Source organism: Oncorhynchus mykiss, chromosome 6, assembly GCF_013265735.2.
Source record: "Oncorhynchus mykiss isolate Arlee chromosome 6, USDA_OmykA_1.1, whole genome shotgun sequence".
NCBI lineage: Eukaryota > Metazoa > Chordata > Actinopteri > Salmoniformes > Salmonidae > Oncorhynchus > Oncorhynchus mykiss.
In genome coordinates, this window is record NC_048570.1 from 44,044,748 (window position 1) to 44,063,359 (window position 18,612).

At 40.1% G+C, this 18,612-nt stretch overlaps 1 protein-coding gene across 1 annotated transcript in view; it reads right to left on the reverse strand.

Annotated features, from left to right (window-relative positions):
• Window positions 1-298: 298 nt before the first annotated feature.
• LOC110526006 (calcium-binding protein 7-like) overlaps window positions 299-18,612 on the reverse strand; it is a 54,086-nt gene continuing 35,772 nt past the window's right edge. Inside the window, exons 2-5 of the mRNA XM_036980163.1 lie at window positions 4,537-4,680; window positions 4,272-4,384; window positions 3,530-3,680; window positions 299-3,216 (exon numbers count right to left, since the gene is read on the reverse strand). Of these exons, the coding sequence (XP_036836058.1) occupies window positions 3,089-3,216; window positions 3,530-3,680; window positions 4,272-4,384; window positions 4,537-4,680 (536 nt within the window). The 3' untranslated portion in view covers window positions 299-3,088. The remainder of the gene's footprint in view (window positions 3,217-3,529; window positions 3,681-4,271; window positions 4,385-4,536; window positions 4,681-18,612) is intronic.

Genomic DNA, 18,612 nt, shown 5'->3' on the forward strand with positions numbered 1-18,612 from the left:
ACAACGCAGTGTTCTACTCCCTTCAGAGAACAGCGCAAACTGGCTCTAACCAGAATAGAAAGAGGAGTGGGAGGCCCCGGGGCACAATTAGCCTTTTAAAATTATGTTTTATTAGCTAACACAACGCGCCATTGGAACACAGGAGTGATGGTTGCTGATAATGGGCCTCTGCACGCCTATGTAGATATTCCATAAAATATCTGCCATTTCCAGCTACAATAGTCATTTACAACATTAACAATGTCTACACTGTATTTCTGATCAATTTGATGTTATTTTAATGGACAAAAAATCAGCTTTTCTTTCAAAAACAAGGACATTTCTAAATGACCCCCAACTTTTGAGCGGTAATGTATATATTTTTGTATAAATCCTCATTATTTACTTCAATGATTTTCAATTTGAGTGTCATTTTTTCTATTTTGGCTACATTTTCTCGTTCTGAACTTATAACACAGGTGGGAGTTTAAGGACGGGTGTGGTATCAAATCAAAGTTTATTGGTCACGTTCACAGTTTAGCAGATGTTATGGTGGGTACAGCGAAATGCTTTTGTTGCTAGCTCCTAACAGTGCAGTAAAACGTCAAACGTGACAATGACGACAAGAGCAGCGGCTCACCAATTTGATAGCTCCAGCACAGTTACATCACCTAAGGTGACATCACCTCAACAAAACAATGAAACTGCAATGCAGTTGTCAGATATCGCTGGTTAGCGTTGGAACTGATTGAATCTAGGCCCTAATGATGCGCTATTAAATGTTCATTATCTTGTGTTTTGTAAGAGACCTTTAACTACATACAGTGATTTACTTTCATAGCTTTGGTTGACATTTGTATCTTACAGATGTATACAGATTCTCTCAGTATTCATGGACGTCATTCAATGGCAACATTGGCAAACATGCAGAACACTTTAAAGACCACCTGGATAGCGTAAATGTTACACAGGCATGGAGTAGTGCTTTATTGCAGAGCTTCACGGGCCATGTGATGTTCAGTATAGCTGCGGTATAGCTCCAGAATGAAAGAGGATAGAAACCTGATGTTTCAGTAGTGCCTTAATCAAGTTTTTCATGAAATATCTGAAGGAAACTTTGGTCATCAAACTATGATGACCATGAAAAATGACTGTTGCTTCTACATTGACAAAGTTTTATCATAAAGTTACTGGTCCCCTCCCCCATGTTAAACACTTGGAATCATTATTAAGGGTACAAGGTGACATCCCTTTAACTCTCATTTTATTACACCAATTGTAACATGATGTTATCTTACCTACATACGTTCTGCCCTGTAACCAATATAAAAGATGTGTTTGCAGAGAGGCGTGGTGCATATAGCTACTCTACTGGTGCTAAATTTTGACTGTAGGGTGATAGTAAATATAATTAAAAGTTTACCCTCTTCATCTATGGCAAAGCTACTTACTGTATATGTTACCCCATTCATCCGTGTCTGGTGTTCATTACTGGTTAGCTAGGTATTCAGCCAGCATGGAACAAAAGCCAACAAATTTGTCAGTGCTGCTGTAAACCTCACCACAAGAGACATTCCAAACAGGAGATGTATAAAAAATATATATAGAATTGATGCAATTTTAACGTTGTTTGAGTTACTTTGTGTATCACCAAATGTGCTTGAGATGATTTTACTGCAACACTTCTCAAAACATCCAAGTTGCTTGACATAGAGCTTTCAAAAAGCTGTCAGTCATGGTGAGCTCATGAATATAAGCTCCCCACCCACTTAGCCTGTCTTGTTAAACTTCCTGGTAGTTTCAGAATAACTGTTTAGGTCCTTTAAAGATGAGTTATTTTTGTTTGTTTCTTTTATCTCATAGACGTCCGGGCTTTGCATCCCAAGGACAACAAGAACCTACCATGGGACAGAAGCAGTAATTGCTCCTGCTTTGATTCTCCAGTGCAGGGCTGCCCTATAGATGAGCCTAAAGGACTATATAGATCATGTCTGGCCGGTGATATCACATGTGATATGTATATACTCATGATTTATTGCTCAATATAGCCATGTAAATAGGACTGACCAAGGAGCACAAAATATATTCCATCTTCATCTTATACAACCCTCTTCTTTGTATGTTAATAAAAACAAATGTGTTAAGAGCAAATTCTTATTTACAATGACAGCCTACCGGAGAACAGAAGGGTTAACTGCCTTGTTCAGGGGCAGAATGACAGATTTGTACGTTGTTGGCTCGGGGATTTGATCCAGCAACCGTTCGGTTACTGGCAAAAAGCTCTAACCACTTAGCTACCTGCACTAGGTTATGCACATATAACAAATATCAATAACATACTTTAGGATTTCTCAGTGATATGCTAATACAATCCATCACGTCTGAGCTGTTTTTCATTGGCAGTAAGATATACTATGATGATCGTCATGGGGTGCTCAGTGAAGTTAATAGTCCACAGTACGTCGATAAGAACAGTTCCCCAACAAACTACTTTTACAATACGAGCATGTAGTCTACTAAACAGCCCTTATGTTCATGCAGAACTGTGAAGTATTCCTATCATTAAATAAAATTTGGTACACAGTACAGAAAAACAAATTCTCCATTCCCTCCCCTGACCACTGAACTTTGGTCCTTAACCTGACACCTTGACCTCCGACCCCAACCCCATTAACAAAAGTGAAATTCACAGTTGACCATACGTGATTTAAAACACACCTATGTTTGTTACACAGTTCTATGGATATACACTTATAATAACTTCTACAAATGTTTCAAGAGACGACTGGTTAAATCCATGCACTTCATGCACAGATGATGATCATCCTCCAGGCCCACATAGTAGGGGCGCAATGGGTTCCATTCAGAAAGGAGTTTAAGAAGCAAGTTGGGAAATATGCCCATGAAGTCAATTGGATGAGAGCCATGTATTCTTTTCCTTTCAGTTTATTTTAATGTTGGTTTGATCGTCTGTTGTTGTTTTTGTCATTGTTGTTGTTCTGGTCATGGTTGGGTTTTGGTTGTTGTTTAGAAGTTTTTCCTCAGTCATTTGTCCAGGTGTCTTACATTAGTCTCTTTCAGAGGGTCAGGAGGCCATAGGTGTCCCCGTCTACTTCATGCCGCTCCGCAGCACCTGATTGGCTGCGATAAGCATGACACTGATGATGAAAGCAATGGCGAAAGCACATATCAGGCTCTTGCGTACACACGTCTGCTTGACTTGCTGCGTTGGACTAGCTGCTTGACAGGGAAGGGAGGCAAGAGGACAAGGAAGGTATTTTAGAGGAAAAGAGCTACTGTACATATAACGCAGCTACCTCCGGGCTATGCATTTTCCCACCACGTCAACTTTCCATATCTCTCACCTGTTACTCCCTCTCAGTTAATCTATATGCCTGTCTCAAAAAAAAAAAAATTATACACAGTGTATTATAGTGTGTACAAGAAGTCTCTTATGATCTATATCCACCTGAGACGCATGGTCTGAGTGAACTATAAAGTGTGAACTATAAAGTGTCTACTACAAAGTGTGTACTATAAGATCCCTTACTGTCTATATCCACCTGGCAGGCCCCTGCGTTCTCTATATGACTCTCCTCGGTCTTGATGATGTTCTCGATGTCCTTCATGGTCAGGTGGTCGCAGAACGTATCGTACAGCAGCCTCTTCAGCTCCTCCACCGTCAGCTTCTGCATGTCAGTCTGGACACAAGCACACACGCACAGACAATCACAAGCTGTTGTCACTATGGTGGAGATACTGTTTCAAGGATGATTTTATGTTTTTCACCCCAATGGAGTGAAAAGCACAACACTGCCCATTGATGCCGGTGACATATTGAATGACTGTCTTGACTTGGGAACATACACTTCCATACACACATTACAACGTGTGTGTTTGTTTTAGATTGAACACAACACTGCTTAGGCATAGACATTGTCAAGGGAAGCCTGAATCAGTCTCTAAATACTTGGTGACTCCTATTACTCTCAATATGGGAGGGTAATTATCTGGGAAACTGTCACAGAATCAATGCCTGATTACATCTACATAGATTTCACTTCATTTGATAATAAGACAAGCGTAGGAAAGGGATGGCACTGTCCTATTAACCATCCAACCAAATCTGGCAATTACATTTGTCTTTGTTCCAAGTCACAAAGACTCAGATAAACGCGATAAATAATAAATAATTTATGACAGCTATAGCGAAGCATCCTGATCACCCAGAAGACTTTGCTTCAGCTTGTCAGTGGTAATCAGCAGGAGAGATGCGGGTAATTATTACTTACCTTCCAGAACACGGAGTCAAAGTCGGTTCCGTGGAACTTGTCAGGCATTCCGGCTGCTGTCAGCTTGGGTCCGAGGAGAGTGACAAACTCCTCGAAATCCACCTGACCATCACCTGTTGATGACAGTGGGGCGAAGACATCTGTTATGCTAGTGGGTTTGCGAGCACACATGAATGTGTGTATGCATACCCATGTGGGTGCTTGTGTGTGTGCCTGTGTGCGTGCCCTGAGTATTTTCGTCGGTGTGTGTGTGTGCGTGTCTCACCGTCCATGTCCAGTCTCTGTATGATGACCTCCAGCTCCACCTCGTTGGGCATGTATCCCAGGGATCTCATGGCCATGCCTAGCTCCTGCTTGGAAATAAAGCCATTCCCATCACGGTCAAACACCTTGAACGCCTCGCGGATCTCTGCAGAGAAGACACATACGAAGGAGTATATGAAACCAGCCTACCTGTTCTGTGCGCCTAAGAAATCAATCAATCAATTAATGTCTGGTTGTGCGTGTGTGTTTGGTGGGTGGAGCTTAATTGCACAAGGCCTATTATTTGGCCGGGAATAGTACTTTTATTGATTCTACACATCACTTTGCTCAAGTTGATTCTATCCAAAGGAATTGTAAGTTGCAGCAATTTTTGGGGTTGTAAACGGCCTATATCGCATCGATATTAGTCAGGAACATTTATTCCAGTGCTCAAATGTATATATTTTTTTAAGTAGGATAATTTTGGTCATCAAGTCGTAATGATATCCAATTCAACTTTGAGTGAGGCGTAGTGCCTTTACAGCCGTCTAGTTGGCCCTCGAAACAAAGCTAATTGAGAATGATGTTCTGTAACCCAACCCTGGAGAGTTGCTTGAAGAGTAATGGATGAGAAAAATACTAGGATTGAAGCAAATGTAAGGAATTATAACTTTATAACAAATCATGCAAAACATTTACAGTTAACAGGAATATGTTAGCTGTAGAGACAAATTATAATGCCATTTTTTTTGTCATGAAGTTAATTGACAAAAATCTGTCTAACATTGGCCAGCTAGCTATGCATTTAGCTTTCTATGTGTGCGGTTCACAGTTATACGAATTGTAATTTGTCTTGTTTAATGTTTAAGAACTCCTGCGCAAACCAGAAAGCAAGGCTATCATCTTGTGAAACCCAGTGGAAGTAAAGAATTCAGCTAAAGCATTTAATGTTACTGGAAATTGAATGAACAATTTTGTAAACTTGACTTGCTCCTTCAAAAAAGTCAGAATTGTCATAGTTCGTTATTGAAGTAACGTTAACGTTAGAGATTGAAGATATTTGTCTTGCAATGCAGCTGAAGTAACTCTTTTATTGCTTATTGTGTCGTAGAGGATAAAAAAATACCCGTATTCCTATGGATGGGTTGCTTTGTAGCTGATCTGTGCATAGACCTTAAAACATTTGGTATAAATATTAGTTCAGAATAGGGGTTTTCATTTTTTTTATTGCTGCCACTTGTTAATCATTAATCCCATAGAAATTGCAGGAAACATGTGAAGGAAATGTGACTGTTACATTTCAAACTGCAAACTGTTGGGATTGAGCCAAAGTCAGTATATTTCAAAACAGTTTTGTGAGATTTGTGTAACTCACGACTTACATGAGGGTTGGGTTTGGATTACAATCATGTCACTTACCCACTAACACGGGATTGTATCACCTAGGGAAACCCTTCATGAAGCTGTGCTAATTAAGTTCTATCCAATCATAACACCCTTCAAACAGTGAGACAGACCTAACCATTACACAGCACCTCGGGCCTCGGACATGTTTACATAAGACAACGCAATTGATGTGTTTGACAGTGATTACTCAAGTCTGCCACTGTTTTGGTCATATTGACAATTGAGACGATGCACGCTTGCATTTACACTGCCACTTGTCAATATTCCAAAATAATTCAAAACCGACACAGAGCATTTTGTGTCCCTCCACAACTTGTTTTGTGATATGATTCCATATAAAACACTGCCTAACAGATGCACACTGGTAAGAGATAGTGAGAAAGCTGTAAATGCGAAACATCACCAAAACACACACATCGCCACTCTCCAGTAACTTGAAAGCTGATTTAGCTAATATGGCCTGTCTGTTCATTGTGCCTGCGAGCTACTACCAGCTAGCTTCATTGACAACAGTGGTGGAGAGTACCTACGTATAAATACTGTAAAGTACTACTTTAGTTGTTTTTTGGGGTATCTGTACTTTACAATTTATATTTCATTGATAATTTTAACTTCACTACATTCCTAAAGAAAATAATGTACACGGAACTAACATAGAAACGCAACAGGAAACAATTTTAAAGATTTTACTGAGTTACAGTTTACAGCCCTAATCCATGGATTTCACGACTGGAAATTCAGATACCTTAAAAATAATGTTGAGATGTGGATCAGAAAACCAGTCAGTATCTGGTGTGACCACCATTTGCCTCATGTATTGCAACACATCTCATTTGCATAGAGTTGACCAGGCTGTTGATTGTGGCCAATGTGTGCTCAATGTGTGACATGTCTGGTGAGTATGCAGGCAATGGAAGAACTGGGACATTTTTAGCCTCTGCAGTTGTGTACAGATCCTTGCGACATTGAGCCGTGCATTATCATGCTGAAACATGATGGGATGCCGGTGGCTGCATGGCACGACAATGGGCCACAGGATCTCGACACGGTATCCCTACATTGATAAAATTGTGTTCATTGTCCGTAGCTTATTCCTGCCCATACGACACCATACACACTATCTGCCATCTGCCTTGTACAGTTGAAACCAGCATTCATTCCTGAAGAGTACACTTCTCCAGCATGCCAGTGGCCATCGAAGGTGAGCATTTGTCCACTGAAGTCAGTTATGACGCTAAACTGCAGTCAGGTCAAGACCCCGGTTAGGACGACAAGCATGTAGATGAGCTTCCCTGATACAGTTTCTGGAAGTTTGTACAGAGATTATTCAGCTGCTTCATAGGCTGACGTGGTTACACATGGTCTGCGGTTGTGAGGCTGGACGTACTGCCAAATTCTCTAAAACGACAATGGAGGCAGCTTATGGTAGAGAAATGGACATTACATTTTCTGGCAACAGAGGATATTGTGGATATTGCTGCAGTCAGCCTGCCAATTGCAAACTTTCTCAAAACTGCAGACATCTGTAGCATTTTGTTGTGTGACAAAACTGCACAGTGGCCTTTTACTGTCCCCAGCACACAGTGCACCTGTGTAATGATCATGCTGTTTAGCTTTTTGATGTGCCACACCTGTCAGGTGGATAAGAAATGCTCACTAACAGGGATGTACACAAATTTGTGCACACTATTGAGATATCAGCTTTTTGTTGGTATGGAACATTTCTTGGAACTTAACAGTATTTTTATTCCACACATTTTCCCTGACACCCAAAAGTACTCGTTACATTTTGAATGCTTATTAACAGGACAGGAAAATTGTCCAATTCACACACTTATCAAGAGAGCATCTCTGGTCATCCGTACTGCCTCTAATCTAGTGGATTCATTAAACACACATTAAACATTAATTAATTTGTAAATGCTGTGTTGTAGTGTGCCCTTGGTTATCAGTAAAATAAATACTGATATATACAGTGGGGAGAACAAGTATTTGATACACTGCTGATTTTGCAGGTTTTCCTACTTACAAAGCATGTAGAGGTCTGTCATTTTTATCATAGGTACACTTCAACTGTGAGAGACGGAATCTAAAACAAAAATCCAGAAAATCACATTGTATGATTTTAAAGTAATTCATTAGCATTTTATTGCATGACATAAGTATTTGAACACCTACCAACCAGTAAGAATTCCGTCTCTCACAGACCTGTTCGTTTTTCTTTAAGAAGCCCTCCTGTTCTCCACTAATTTATTGTATTAACTGCACCTGTTTGAACTCGTTACCTGTATAAAAGACAGCTGTCCACACACTCAATCAAACAGACGCCAACCTCTTCACAATGGCCAAGACCAGAGAGCAGTGTAAGGACATCAGGGATACAATTGTAGACCTGCACAAGGCTGGGATGGGCTACAGGATAATAGGCAAGCAGCTTGGTGAGAAGGCAACAACTGTTGGTGCAATTATTAGAAAATGGAAGAAGTTCAAGCTGATGGTCAATCACTCTCAATCTGGGGCTCCATGCAAGATCTCACCTCCTGGGGCATCAATGATCATGAGGAAGGTGAGGGATCAGCCCAGAACTACACGGCAGGACCTGGTCAATGACCTGAAGAGAGCCGGGACCACAGTCTCAAAGAAAACCATTAGTAACACTCTATGCCGTCATGGATTAAAATCCTGCAGCGCACGCAAGGTCCCACTGCTCAAGCCAGGGCATGTCCAGGCCCGTCTGAAGTTTGCCAATGACCATCTGGATGATCCAGAGGAGGAATGGGAGAAGGTCATGTGGTCTGATGGGACAAAAATAGAGCTTTTTTGGTCTAAACTCCACTCGCCGTGTTTGGAGGAAGAAGGATGAGTACAACCCCAAGAACACCATCCCAACCGTGAAGCATGGAGGTGGAAACATCATTCTTTGGGGATGCTTTTCTGCAAAGGGGACAGGACGACTGCACCGTATTAAGGGGAGGATGGATGAGGCCATGTATCGCGAGATCTTGGCCAACAACCTCCTTCCCTCAGTAAGAGCATTGAAGATGGGTCGTGGCTGGGTCTTCCAGCATGACAACGACCCGAAACACACAGCCAGGGCAACTAAGGAGTGGCTCCGTAAGAAGCATCTCAAGGTCTTGGAGTGGCCTAGTCAGTCTCCAGACCTGAACCCAATAGAAAATATTTGGAGGGAGCTGAAAGTCCGTATTGCCCAGCGACAGCGCCGAAACCTGAAGGATCTGGAGAAGGTCTGTATGGAGGAGTGGGCCCAAATCCCTGCTGCAGTGTGTGCAAACCTGGTCAAGAACTACAGGAAACGTATGATCTCTGTAATTGCAAACAAAGGTTTCTGTACCAAATATTAAGTCCTGCTTTTCTGATGTATCAAATACTTATGTCATGCAATAAAATGCTAATTAATTACTTAAAATCATACAATGTGATTTTCTGGATTTTTGTTTTAGATTCCGTCTTTCACAGTTGAAGTGTACCTATAACGAAAATTACAGACCTCTACATGCTTTGTAAGTAGGAAAACCTGAAAAATCGGCAGAGTATCAAATACTTGTTCTCCCCACTGTATATATAATGTGCCGTCTGGTTTGCTTAAAATTAATATAAGGAATTATACTTATGATACTGTATATTTTAGCAATTACATTTACTTTATACATTTAGTATATTTAAAACCAAGTACACTTTTAAAAAATTACTAGGTGACTTTCACTTTTACTTGAGTCCTTTTCTATTTTGGTAGCTTTACTTTTTCTCAAGGATGACAATTGGGTATTTTTTCCATAACTGATTGACAAACTCTGAGCTGGAACAGCTAGCTAGCTAGTGATCTTAGGCACTGATAAACAGCGTGTAGCAGCTTGTGCTTTATTTAGGATAGTTTGACAGCTTCCTGCTGAAGTTGTAGACATTCTTAGAAATCAGTCCTGAGCACAGCCAGCAGCAGCTGACTCAATACTGTCTGCAATGCACTGACTTTCTTATGCAAATTTTATTAATTGAGAAATTGCGTGACATTAACCTCTTTTTCAAAAACATCAAAAGTAGTTACAGATTTCTTTATTTCTTTTTTTATTAACTCTGACTATTTTGAGAAAGTGGTAGTGGCTAAGTTGTTTCTACTGTGACTCAAGAGGGACAAACAACAGTAATTGCCAGGGTATGATAAAGCGAACAAATCACACCCACATCAACCCACAACCCCAAGACTCAAATCTCATTTTGATCAGCAGAATTGGTGAGTTCAACGGCTCTTTGAAGGGGAGAGTCAATGAAACCATGGAAGTACAGTGCATTCGGAAAGTATTCAGACCCACTTCCACATTTTGTGACACTATAGCCTTATTCTAAAATGGATTAAAACTTTTTTTTCTCATCAGTCTACACGCAATACCCCAAAATGACAAAGCAAAAACATTTACATGAGGTATTCAGACTCAGTACTTTGTTGAAGCACCTTTGGCAGTGATTACAGAGTCTTCTTGGGTATGACACCACAAGCTTGGCACACCTGTATTTGGGGAGGTTCTCCCATTCTTCTCTGCAGATCCTCTCAAGCTCCGTCAGGTTGGATGGGGAGCGTTGCTGCACAACTATTTTAACTTATTTCCAGAGATGTTAGATCGGGTTCAAGTCCGGGCTCTGGCTGGGCATCTCAAGGACATTCAGAGACTTGCCCAGAAGCCACTCCTGTGTTGTTTTGGCTGTGTGCTTAATGTCGTTGTCCTGTTGGAATGTGAACCTTCGTCTCAGTCTGAGGTCCTGAGCGCTCTAGAGCAGGTTTTCATCAAGGATCTCTCTGTACTTTGCTCTGTTCATCGTTCCCTCGATTCGGACTAGTCTCCCAGTCCCTGATACTGAAAAACCTTTAGATCTTAGGATTCTCTACATGCAGTAAACCTTGTGCATAATGCTGGAATGCTGGAAATACCGGTAAGTGCCTCAAATAAGTCCAAAAAGCATGGCTTTAGTTGGGCCATATATAAGAGGTTGCTTCGGGACAAAAATATCTGACAGACACATTATTTAATTTATTTAACTAGGCAAGTCAGTTAAGAACAAATTCTTATTTACAATGACGGCCTACCTCGGCCAAACTCTAACCCGGACGATGCTGGGCCGTTGTGTGCCACCCTATGGGACTCCCAGTCACAGCCGGTTGTGCTACAGCCTGGAATTGAACCAGGGTCTGTAATGATGCCTCTAGCACTGAGATGCAGTGCCCTAGACCGCTGTGCCACTTGGGAGCCCACTTGAGAGGAAATGTTTGCTTTTCCATTCTACTTTAAACAAATCTAAAGCATACTGAGCAGGTCCAGCTTTAAAATACTTCCCCCACATCTGGAACAAGCTTCAAAGCCCATTTCCTTATTAGTGACTGAATCCCATCATTCATATGTGTTGTAGATCATCGTCCAGTCACATAAAGAATGACACTTGTCAAGTGATAATGTGAAATGACTGATCATAAAATATGTAGTTTAGGGAATATATCTCTGTAGATACAGTAGATGATAGCTAGATCTACTGTAGGATAAATCTTCTCTGGTTGCTACTCTTTCTTTCACAGGAGCCAAGATTCAACAGCACATATTTAAAATAATCATGTATAATATTATATTTGTGTTAAGTCAGTGTAAGCTGGTAAATGAAATATAGCTCTGTGTGATTACATCATAGATAACATTTGCAAGTGGGAATTGAAAAGATACAAAACCCGATTTGACTATGAATAAATCTAGAATTGAATGCACAAGGGAAATGTTAGTTGCAACTTTTTTCTAATCTATTACAAATGCTCAAGCTTTTGTAATTCTGTGTTCACTCTTAAAACTCATTGTTAATGATATGCAGTGTAGTGAATGTGATTTGCTGTTGCATTGATGTAGTGGGGTTTCAGAATAGGGATGTATAGGCAAGTCTGGACAAAATAAACCCCTGACTCCTTTTGAAAAATATTTTGTATGAGGAAAACAAAAACAAAATGTGAGGATGAATGATGACATAATGTGTTGGTATTGTGTACATAAGATGTTGCCAAGGCTTTGGGAATATTTTTTTTTTTAAATTATGGCGCAAACAAAATGGAAACCCATCCGCTACTGGGACAGGGGTACTTGGCTATCATGGATTACAACAGATTACAATGTGACAAACAATTTATAAGGTGGAGTATATTCACGTTTATCCAATGTATTATTGCAAGTATGGGGTTGAGTTATTGAAAGCCTCCAGATACATTTTTCACCTCATGGCTAGCCCGGCTGCTCCCGATCCCATTGCTTATACATCCACCTGAGGTCCCTGGCTCCATCTGTTTGCTGGTGTTAGCTGTTTAAACAGTTAGCTCTGCAGCAGAGCAGACATCTATTCTATTGAAAAGTTCAGATGCTGCCTCTCAGGAGGGGCAAGACCTTTAGAGAAGGTGGCAAAACCATTTAGAAGGTGCTATATCTCTTAATTGGCTTAACTTACTGATTGATTAAAGACAGAGATGAATAAAACATCTAAAAAGGTTGAATACCACGTTACAAATAAACTTTGCCGTAGATTAAATGTGCCATTGTTTTTAACCTGTATCAAAATAAATATATGATCCAGTGTTTGCCCAGGCTTGCGTAGAGAAATATGCTCTTTGTCCTGGTTACATACAACTTAAGACGATATACACTGAGTGGAAAAATGCTCACTAACAGGGATGTAAACAAATTTGTGAACAGAATTTGCGAGAAATAAGCTTTTTGTGAGTACGGAACATTTCTGGGATATTTTATTTCAGGTCAAGAAAATGGGACCAACACTTTACATTTTTATTCTGTTCAGTATATATACAGTCTATACACTGAGTGTACAACATATTAGGAACTCTTTCCATGACAGACTGAGCAGGTGCTAGCCGATTTATTTGAATTAATTAGTCAAGTTATGTCACATTCACCATCTCTCCTCCAAACCTTGACTGTTATTCATTAGAGTGCATCTCTTTGTCCTTCTATGCTTCGGCACACAAGTATGATTGGTTCATGGACTTGAATCTGAAGTGGGACAGCCTGCCTGCTGTATCTAGCATGCTGCTAGAGGTGTGGGGGCTGGAATTTACCACCTGTCTCTTCAGTGGCTGGTACATGGGCACAGAGCTGGTAGTCAGGGACTTCTGTGACAGCTCTCGCTACAACATCTCGGAGGTATTATGATCATTTTATAAAGTATTTGTAAGCATTTCTAAACATTTAGAACCACCCCTTCGGTGGCTGGTACATGGGCACCGAGATTGGTGTCAGGGACTTCTGTGACAGCTCTCGTTACAATGGCTAAATGCCACTATTTTGACATTCTAATGAGACCATGAAGTATTACAGTGTTATAACAGTGTTACATGTGTTATGCAGAAGAGAATTCTCAAGAGTTGTGAGTGGACTTTTTACTATAACCTTTTACTACGATATTTACAAAAAATCTATAATATGCTTTACTGTAATCTGATAGGGCTAATTAAGATATGTCTTCAATACTTACCAGTGTGGTGGATTAATCTGATGTCATGACAACATACATACAGAGCTAACATTCATCACTTATACGCTCAACATTCATGCAATAGGTTTCCATAACTTTCCCCCAGTCTCTCCTTTCTCGTCCTCCTGGTTTTTGACCCTTGCCTGTCCTGATCCTGTACCCATGTGCCTGTCCACTCTACCTGCCCCTGACCCTGCCTGCCTGCCATCCTGTACCTTTGCCCCACCTCTGGATTACCGACCTCTGCCTGACCTGACCCTAAGCCTGCCTGCCATCCTGTAGCTTTTCCCCTGTTGCTATAATAAACATTGTTACCTCGACACGGTCTGCATCTTGGTCTTACCTTGATATCTGATAGGAAGTCTGTAATTGCTGAGTATAATGTGACAGGTGCTAAAAAATGGTGCAGCCTAAGCTTGATTCAATGGCATGGTTCCTAATTACAATGCAGTACTCAGAGTTTTGAAAGTTAACATGAATTCTGAATTAGTGATGTACTATTCAAATAACATATGCTTATTTTCTGACGTTGATATTTGGCTTGAGTGTGAAACACATATCTAAAGTTATGAATATCATTTTCTGTAATTCTCTGAATGAACAGTAGTAGGCCTACATACTAGTTTCCAACCCTAAGACTGTTACCACTACAAAATGTAATACTAATTCTTTATTGATACTTTCTCTCTACAGGCCTGACTGAAGGATGTTGGTGCTCTAGACAGAAGGCTAGTAGTTAAATGTGTACCTGTCATTTAATTCACACAAGAGTAGGACACACGAAGTGAGTGTTAGGTCACATTTTTGTCATGACATTGTCTGTCAGCAAACTCATAACCCCCCTGCCACTAGATCAGATGACTTATGTGAAGAATGTCCCAGCCAGAGCACAGAAACAGATGATGCCACTGGTGAATTGAGGAATCAGCTGAAACAAAATGTAGCTTCTTTATTTAAAAAGTGCTGTATATCGTGTCAGACACAGCTACACAATAAATAGTTGACCACATATTAAAGTAGATATTCTCCTTTACCGAGGTATTGCAGAAGCATGACCACACTATTAGTGATACTATGCTTAAAGAAGTTGTCGATGCGGTCATGGACAGTAATATTCTTGCAAGTGCTGCTTCTGAAGGTGCGCAGATGTCATCTTCCGAGAGGAGAAAACGCCATCCGGTACATTATGTTTTAGACTTCGAGCAGCCTGGACACACATTGGTCTATGTTCCAATACTTCAGATGATTCAAGAACTGTTTAAAAACACTGATATTATAAACAAGATCTCAGAACCAAATATTGAGCCAAATCACTACATGTCCCACAAAGATGGTTCAAATTTTCAAGAAAATTACTTATTCTCAACAGGAGAACTTAAACTGTCACTCCAACTGCATATTGATGATTTCGAAATTGCTAACCCACTTGGCACATCCCAAAAAAATCACAAACGATCAGCAGTATACTGGGTCCTTGCCAATCTACCCAATAAATATTGATCAGCCTTACACACTGTACAGCTTGTCGTACTGTGTAAAGTGACAGACCTCCAAAAGTATGGTTTTGTGGCTGTACTTGTACCATTATTACATGACATTCGTTCTCTTGATCAGGATGCCGTTTTCATTGAATCCATTGGTCAGAATGTCAAGGGAACCATCTTTTGTGTTTTGGCTCACAATCTTGCTGCCCATGGATTGGGGGGAATTTCTAGTCTTTCAGAGCAGAGTAGGTTTGTAGATTCTGTATGGCCACCAACAAACAGTTTCAGTCCAATGAAGGAGAGTTTAGCCTGAGATCTAAAGCCAACCATGACATTCATGTACAAAATGTTGTGCAAAGTGATACTCTGAGCAGTCAGTTTGGTGTGAAAGTGGATTGTGTCCTGTGTGAGTCCCTGCGGTATTTCCACCCCATCACAGGTTTTCCACCAGATACACTTCAAGTTCTTTTGGAAGGTATTTTGCCTGTTAAACTCTCTTTGCCTTAAAATATATGATTCGCCTTAAGTACGTCACATTCAATTACTTAAACAGGAAGATAGCACTGTTTCCATATCAGCACACAGACAAAGTTGATAGACCACAGCCCATTCCCAAGACATTCACTTCTAAAAGGACAACAGGGGGGAATGGACATGAGAATGCCACTCTCTGCAGATTACTTCCATTGTTGGTGGGCCGTGAAGTCCCAGAGGGTGATGGTTCATGGCTAGTTTTGATGGACTTGAAATAAATTATAGAATTGGCATTGTGTCCAGCGTTTACAGATGAGACCATTAAGTATTTGCAGTGTCAAATTAGTGATCACAGACCGATTCTTAGAGATCTTCCCTGAGTATAGACTTTGCCCTAAACATCACTATGTCGAGCACTATCCCAACCTTATTAAGTGTTTTGGGCCCTTGGTGCACATTTAGACTATGACTATGCGGTTTGAGGGCAAACATTGTTTCTTCGAAAGGGTTGTACAAGACACACAGAACTTTAAGACATTGGCAACCAGACACCAGTACATGATGGCGTATCATCTCAGTGCTCCATCATTTGTCACACCACAGACCCAAACATCTAATGTTAACTATCTCCTAGTTTTAACACTACCAGAATTAGCTGAAGTATACATTTGGGGACAGACAACTAGCAGCACAATCTACACTACATCGAAGGTCACCGTTGATGGCACAGACTATGCCCCTGGCATGTTTGTGTCAGTTCTAGTCAATGGGGGGCTTCCTCAGCTCTGCAAAATTGCTCAGATATATCTTGTGAATAACCATTTTATCTTCTCTGCAGTCACTTTGAGTCATGGTATGTAGAACATCTTTGTTCCTATGAACTATCATCTACACAAGTTAACCTGTCTATCCAATTGAGATACAAGTTCTACAGCTGACAGAAATACTTTCAGATGTGTCTTCCCCAGAGCGCCTCAGTAGGTGGCCACCAGACGTTTTTCACATGCCTACTTTTGCATTGGAGGTAGAGTTGAATCTTAGAGAAGAAAATTCTGCCTTTGAAAGGAATGAAATATATCTTCAGTTGTCTAGAGACCAAACATATGACATTTCTACTACTGTGTACAGTTTCAAGGCTTACCCAAATGATTGAGAGATAGGAAAGGCAGCTCTTGTTACGAAACACCTCTCTGAAAGAGGCAGGATCTGACACTGGGTGGAATGGGTGGAAGAACAGCATCAAATTCAAGATGGGTAACTACAGAACCAAGTTGAGGAGAGCAGGATGTCAGGAGGTCTGTAAATGCAGGAAAAATAAGCAGAACAATCCAGAGAATGAACCACTGCACTAAGTGGGCTGAAGATAACTTTCTGCCAAACTTCCCCCTTGGAGAGGACTCGTGGAGTCTTGAAACGCTGAGGCAGGAAATGGTCTAAGAAGTTCAGAAGATGGAAAGGAACTTACCCCTGATGAATAGGAAGATGGAGACCACATTTGCCCTGCTGCGCCAGGTTATAGTCACCGACACTCTACCTGTAAAGGAGATCCATGATCTCTGGCGTGCTCTGGGCATGGAGTCGCAGGTAAAATTGCAATACTGTTTTTACACTAATTTGACCTGCTTTAATATATTAGTTATACTAAGTAAAATTATGATTCTGTGTTCCAAACTTGTGATAACTTCTAAATACTGTCCTTTGTTGTCTGTCTATTCCAAATGCAGATGCAGATGACACCGACCATGGTGGAAGTGCTACTGTAAAGTGTTCTCTTTAAAAGTGAACCTTTGCAGTGTGTAGGCTAATAATTGTAGGTCATGGTGTTTCTTAGATCTACCATTTTCCTTAACTTATTATTTCCTTGCTCAAATGCATTGAGATTACTATTTTTAAGCATGTTGCTATTGCCACAAAGGTTTTGATTAGATGTACAACTACCTTTTGATTTAAGTAAGTTATAGTTTTTAATTTGCGTATTAGTTGTCGCAACTTTAATTGTAATTGAGTACAGGCTAATGGCTAGGAAGTAAGCATAACAAAAAATATTACGTTCATTCAACATGAAGTTTGTAGTAAAACTACCTGAAAGGTGTGTGTTATGTTTACATAAACAAAATTGGTTAAATCGATATATATTTTAAGTCACTATAGATCAGTGTAATAAAGTTAGTAATTGTAATTACTTTAAGTTACATGTAATCAAATGTGTATATTAATTAACAGAAATTATAAAGTATTGTATACATCAATACTTTTAAGTTTCATAACTACAAAAAACTGAAGCAATCAGTTGCCACAAATGTATTGACTTCTGCTAACTTATCCAGTTTTACAGTGCATGAATCAAAATACCTCAAACTACTGTTTTTGCAATGAAGACAGACCCCTAACTATATTTATCTGAAAAGAATCACAAAGCCCAAAGATGTAAAAAAAATTGTATAGCGTGCACTCCAATTATTCTTCAAATGGAGCTTGATTCAGCATAATACTGCAGATTCTGTTTCTCTTTGGGGCCACATGACACACAGCTAAATCCACAAAGAGATAATGTAATGTCTTAATTGTCCCCAAGAGACATAAAATGCTCTGCTTTTTATCCATTTTTTCTACTAGTGAGATGCAATCACATTTTCAGACATATGGGCAGAGAATTGTAACAGTAATATTCACAATTTATTAGTCATATTAAAGACTGTCAATCTCTTATGAATCTCCTATGAATATGATCAACAATTAAATGAGGAGGGGAACATCAGAAAAAAATTATTTGAAAGATTTGTATTCAAAATTATAACGGGGAATCATACCAATTATGGGGACGTTTCCACCACTTTCTGAATCCTCAACTTAAACTATAGCCCTGAATGTAAATGTGACTGTTTCTAACATTACCTGTTCAAATATCAGTTCACCATGTACTAAAGTTGTCTATCTCTACAAGATACAACCTAGGGCGATGGACAGTATATGGTCATGGACAAAACGTAAGGTATAGTATAGCCCATAGGGGATGGAAAAGATTGACATGCTGTAGAAAATATTCACCTAAAAACAGATCAAGTAAGCAAGCATTACTTCCTGACCCTGGCCCTATCTCAGATAATGTTTCCTTGCTGCCGCAGATTTCCTGTAACTGATTTTGACCTTCTTTAAACAGATCTGTGTTTGTTCCCTTTCTTTTTCTTTGTTCCTGTTTGCTTCGG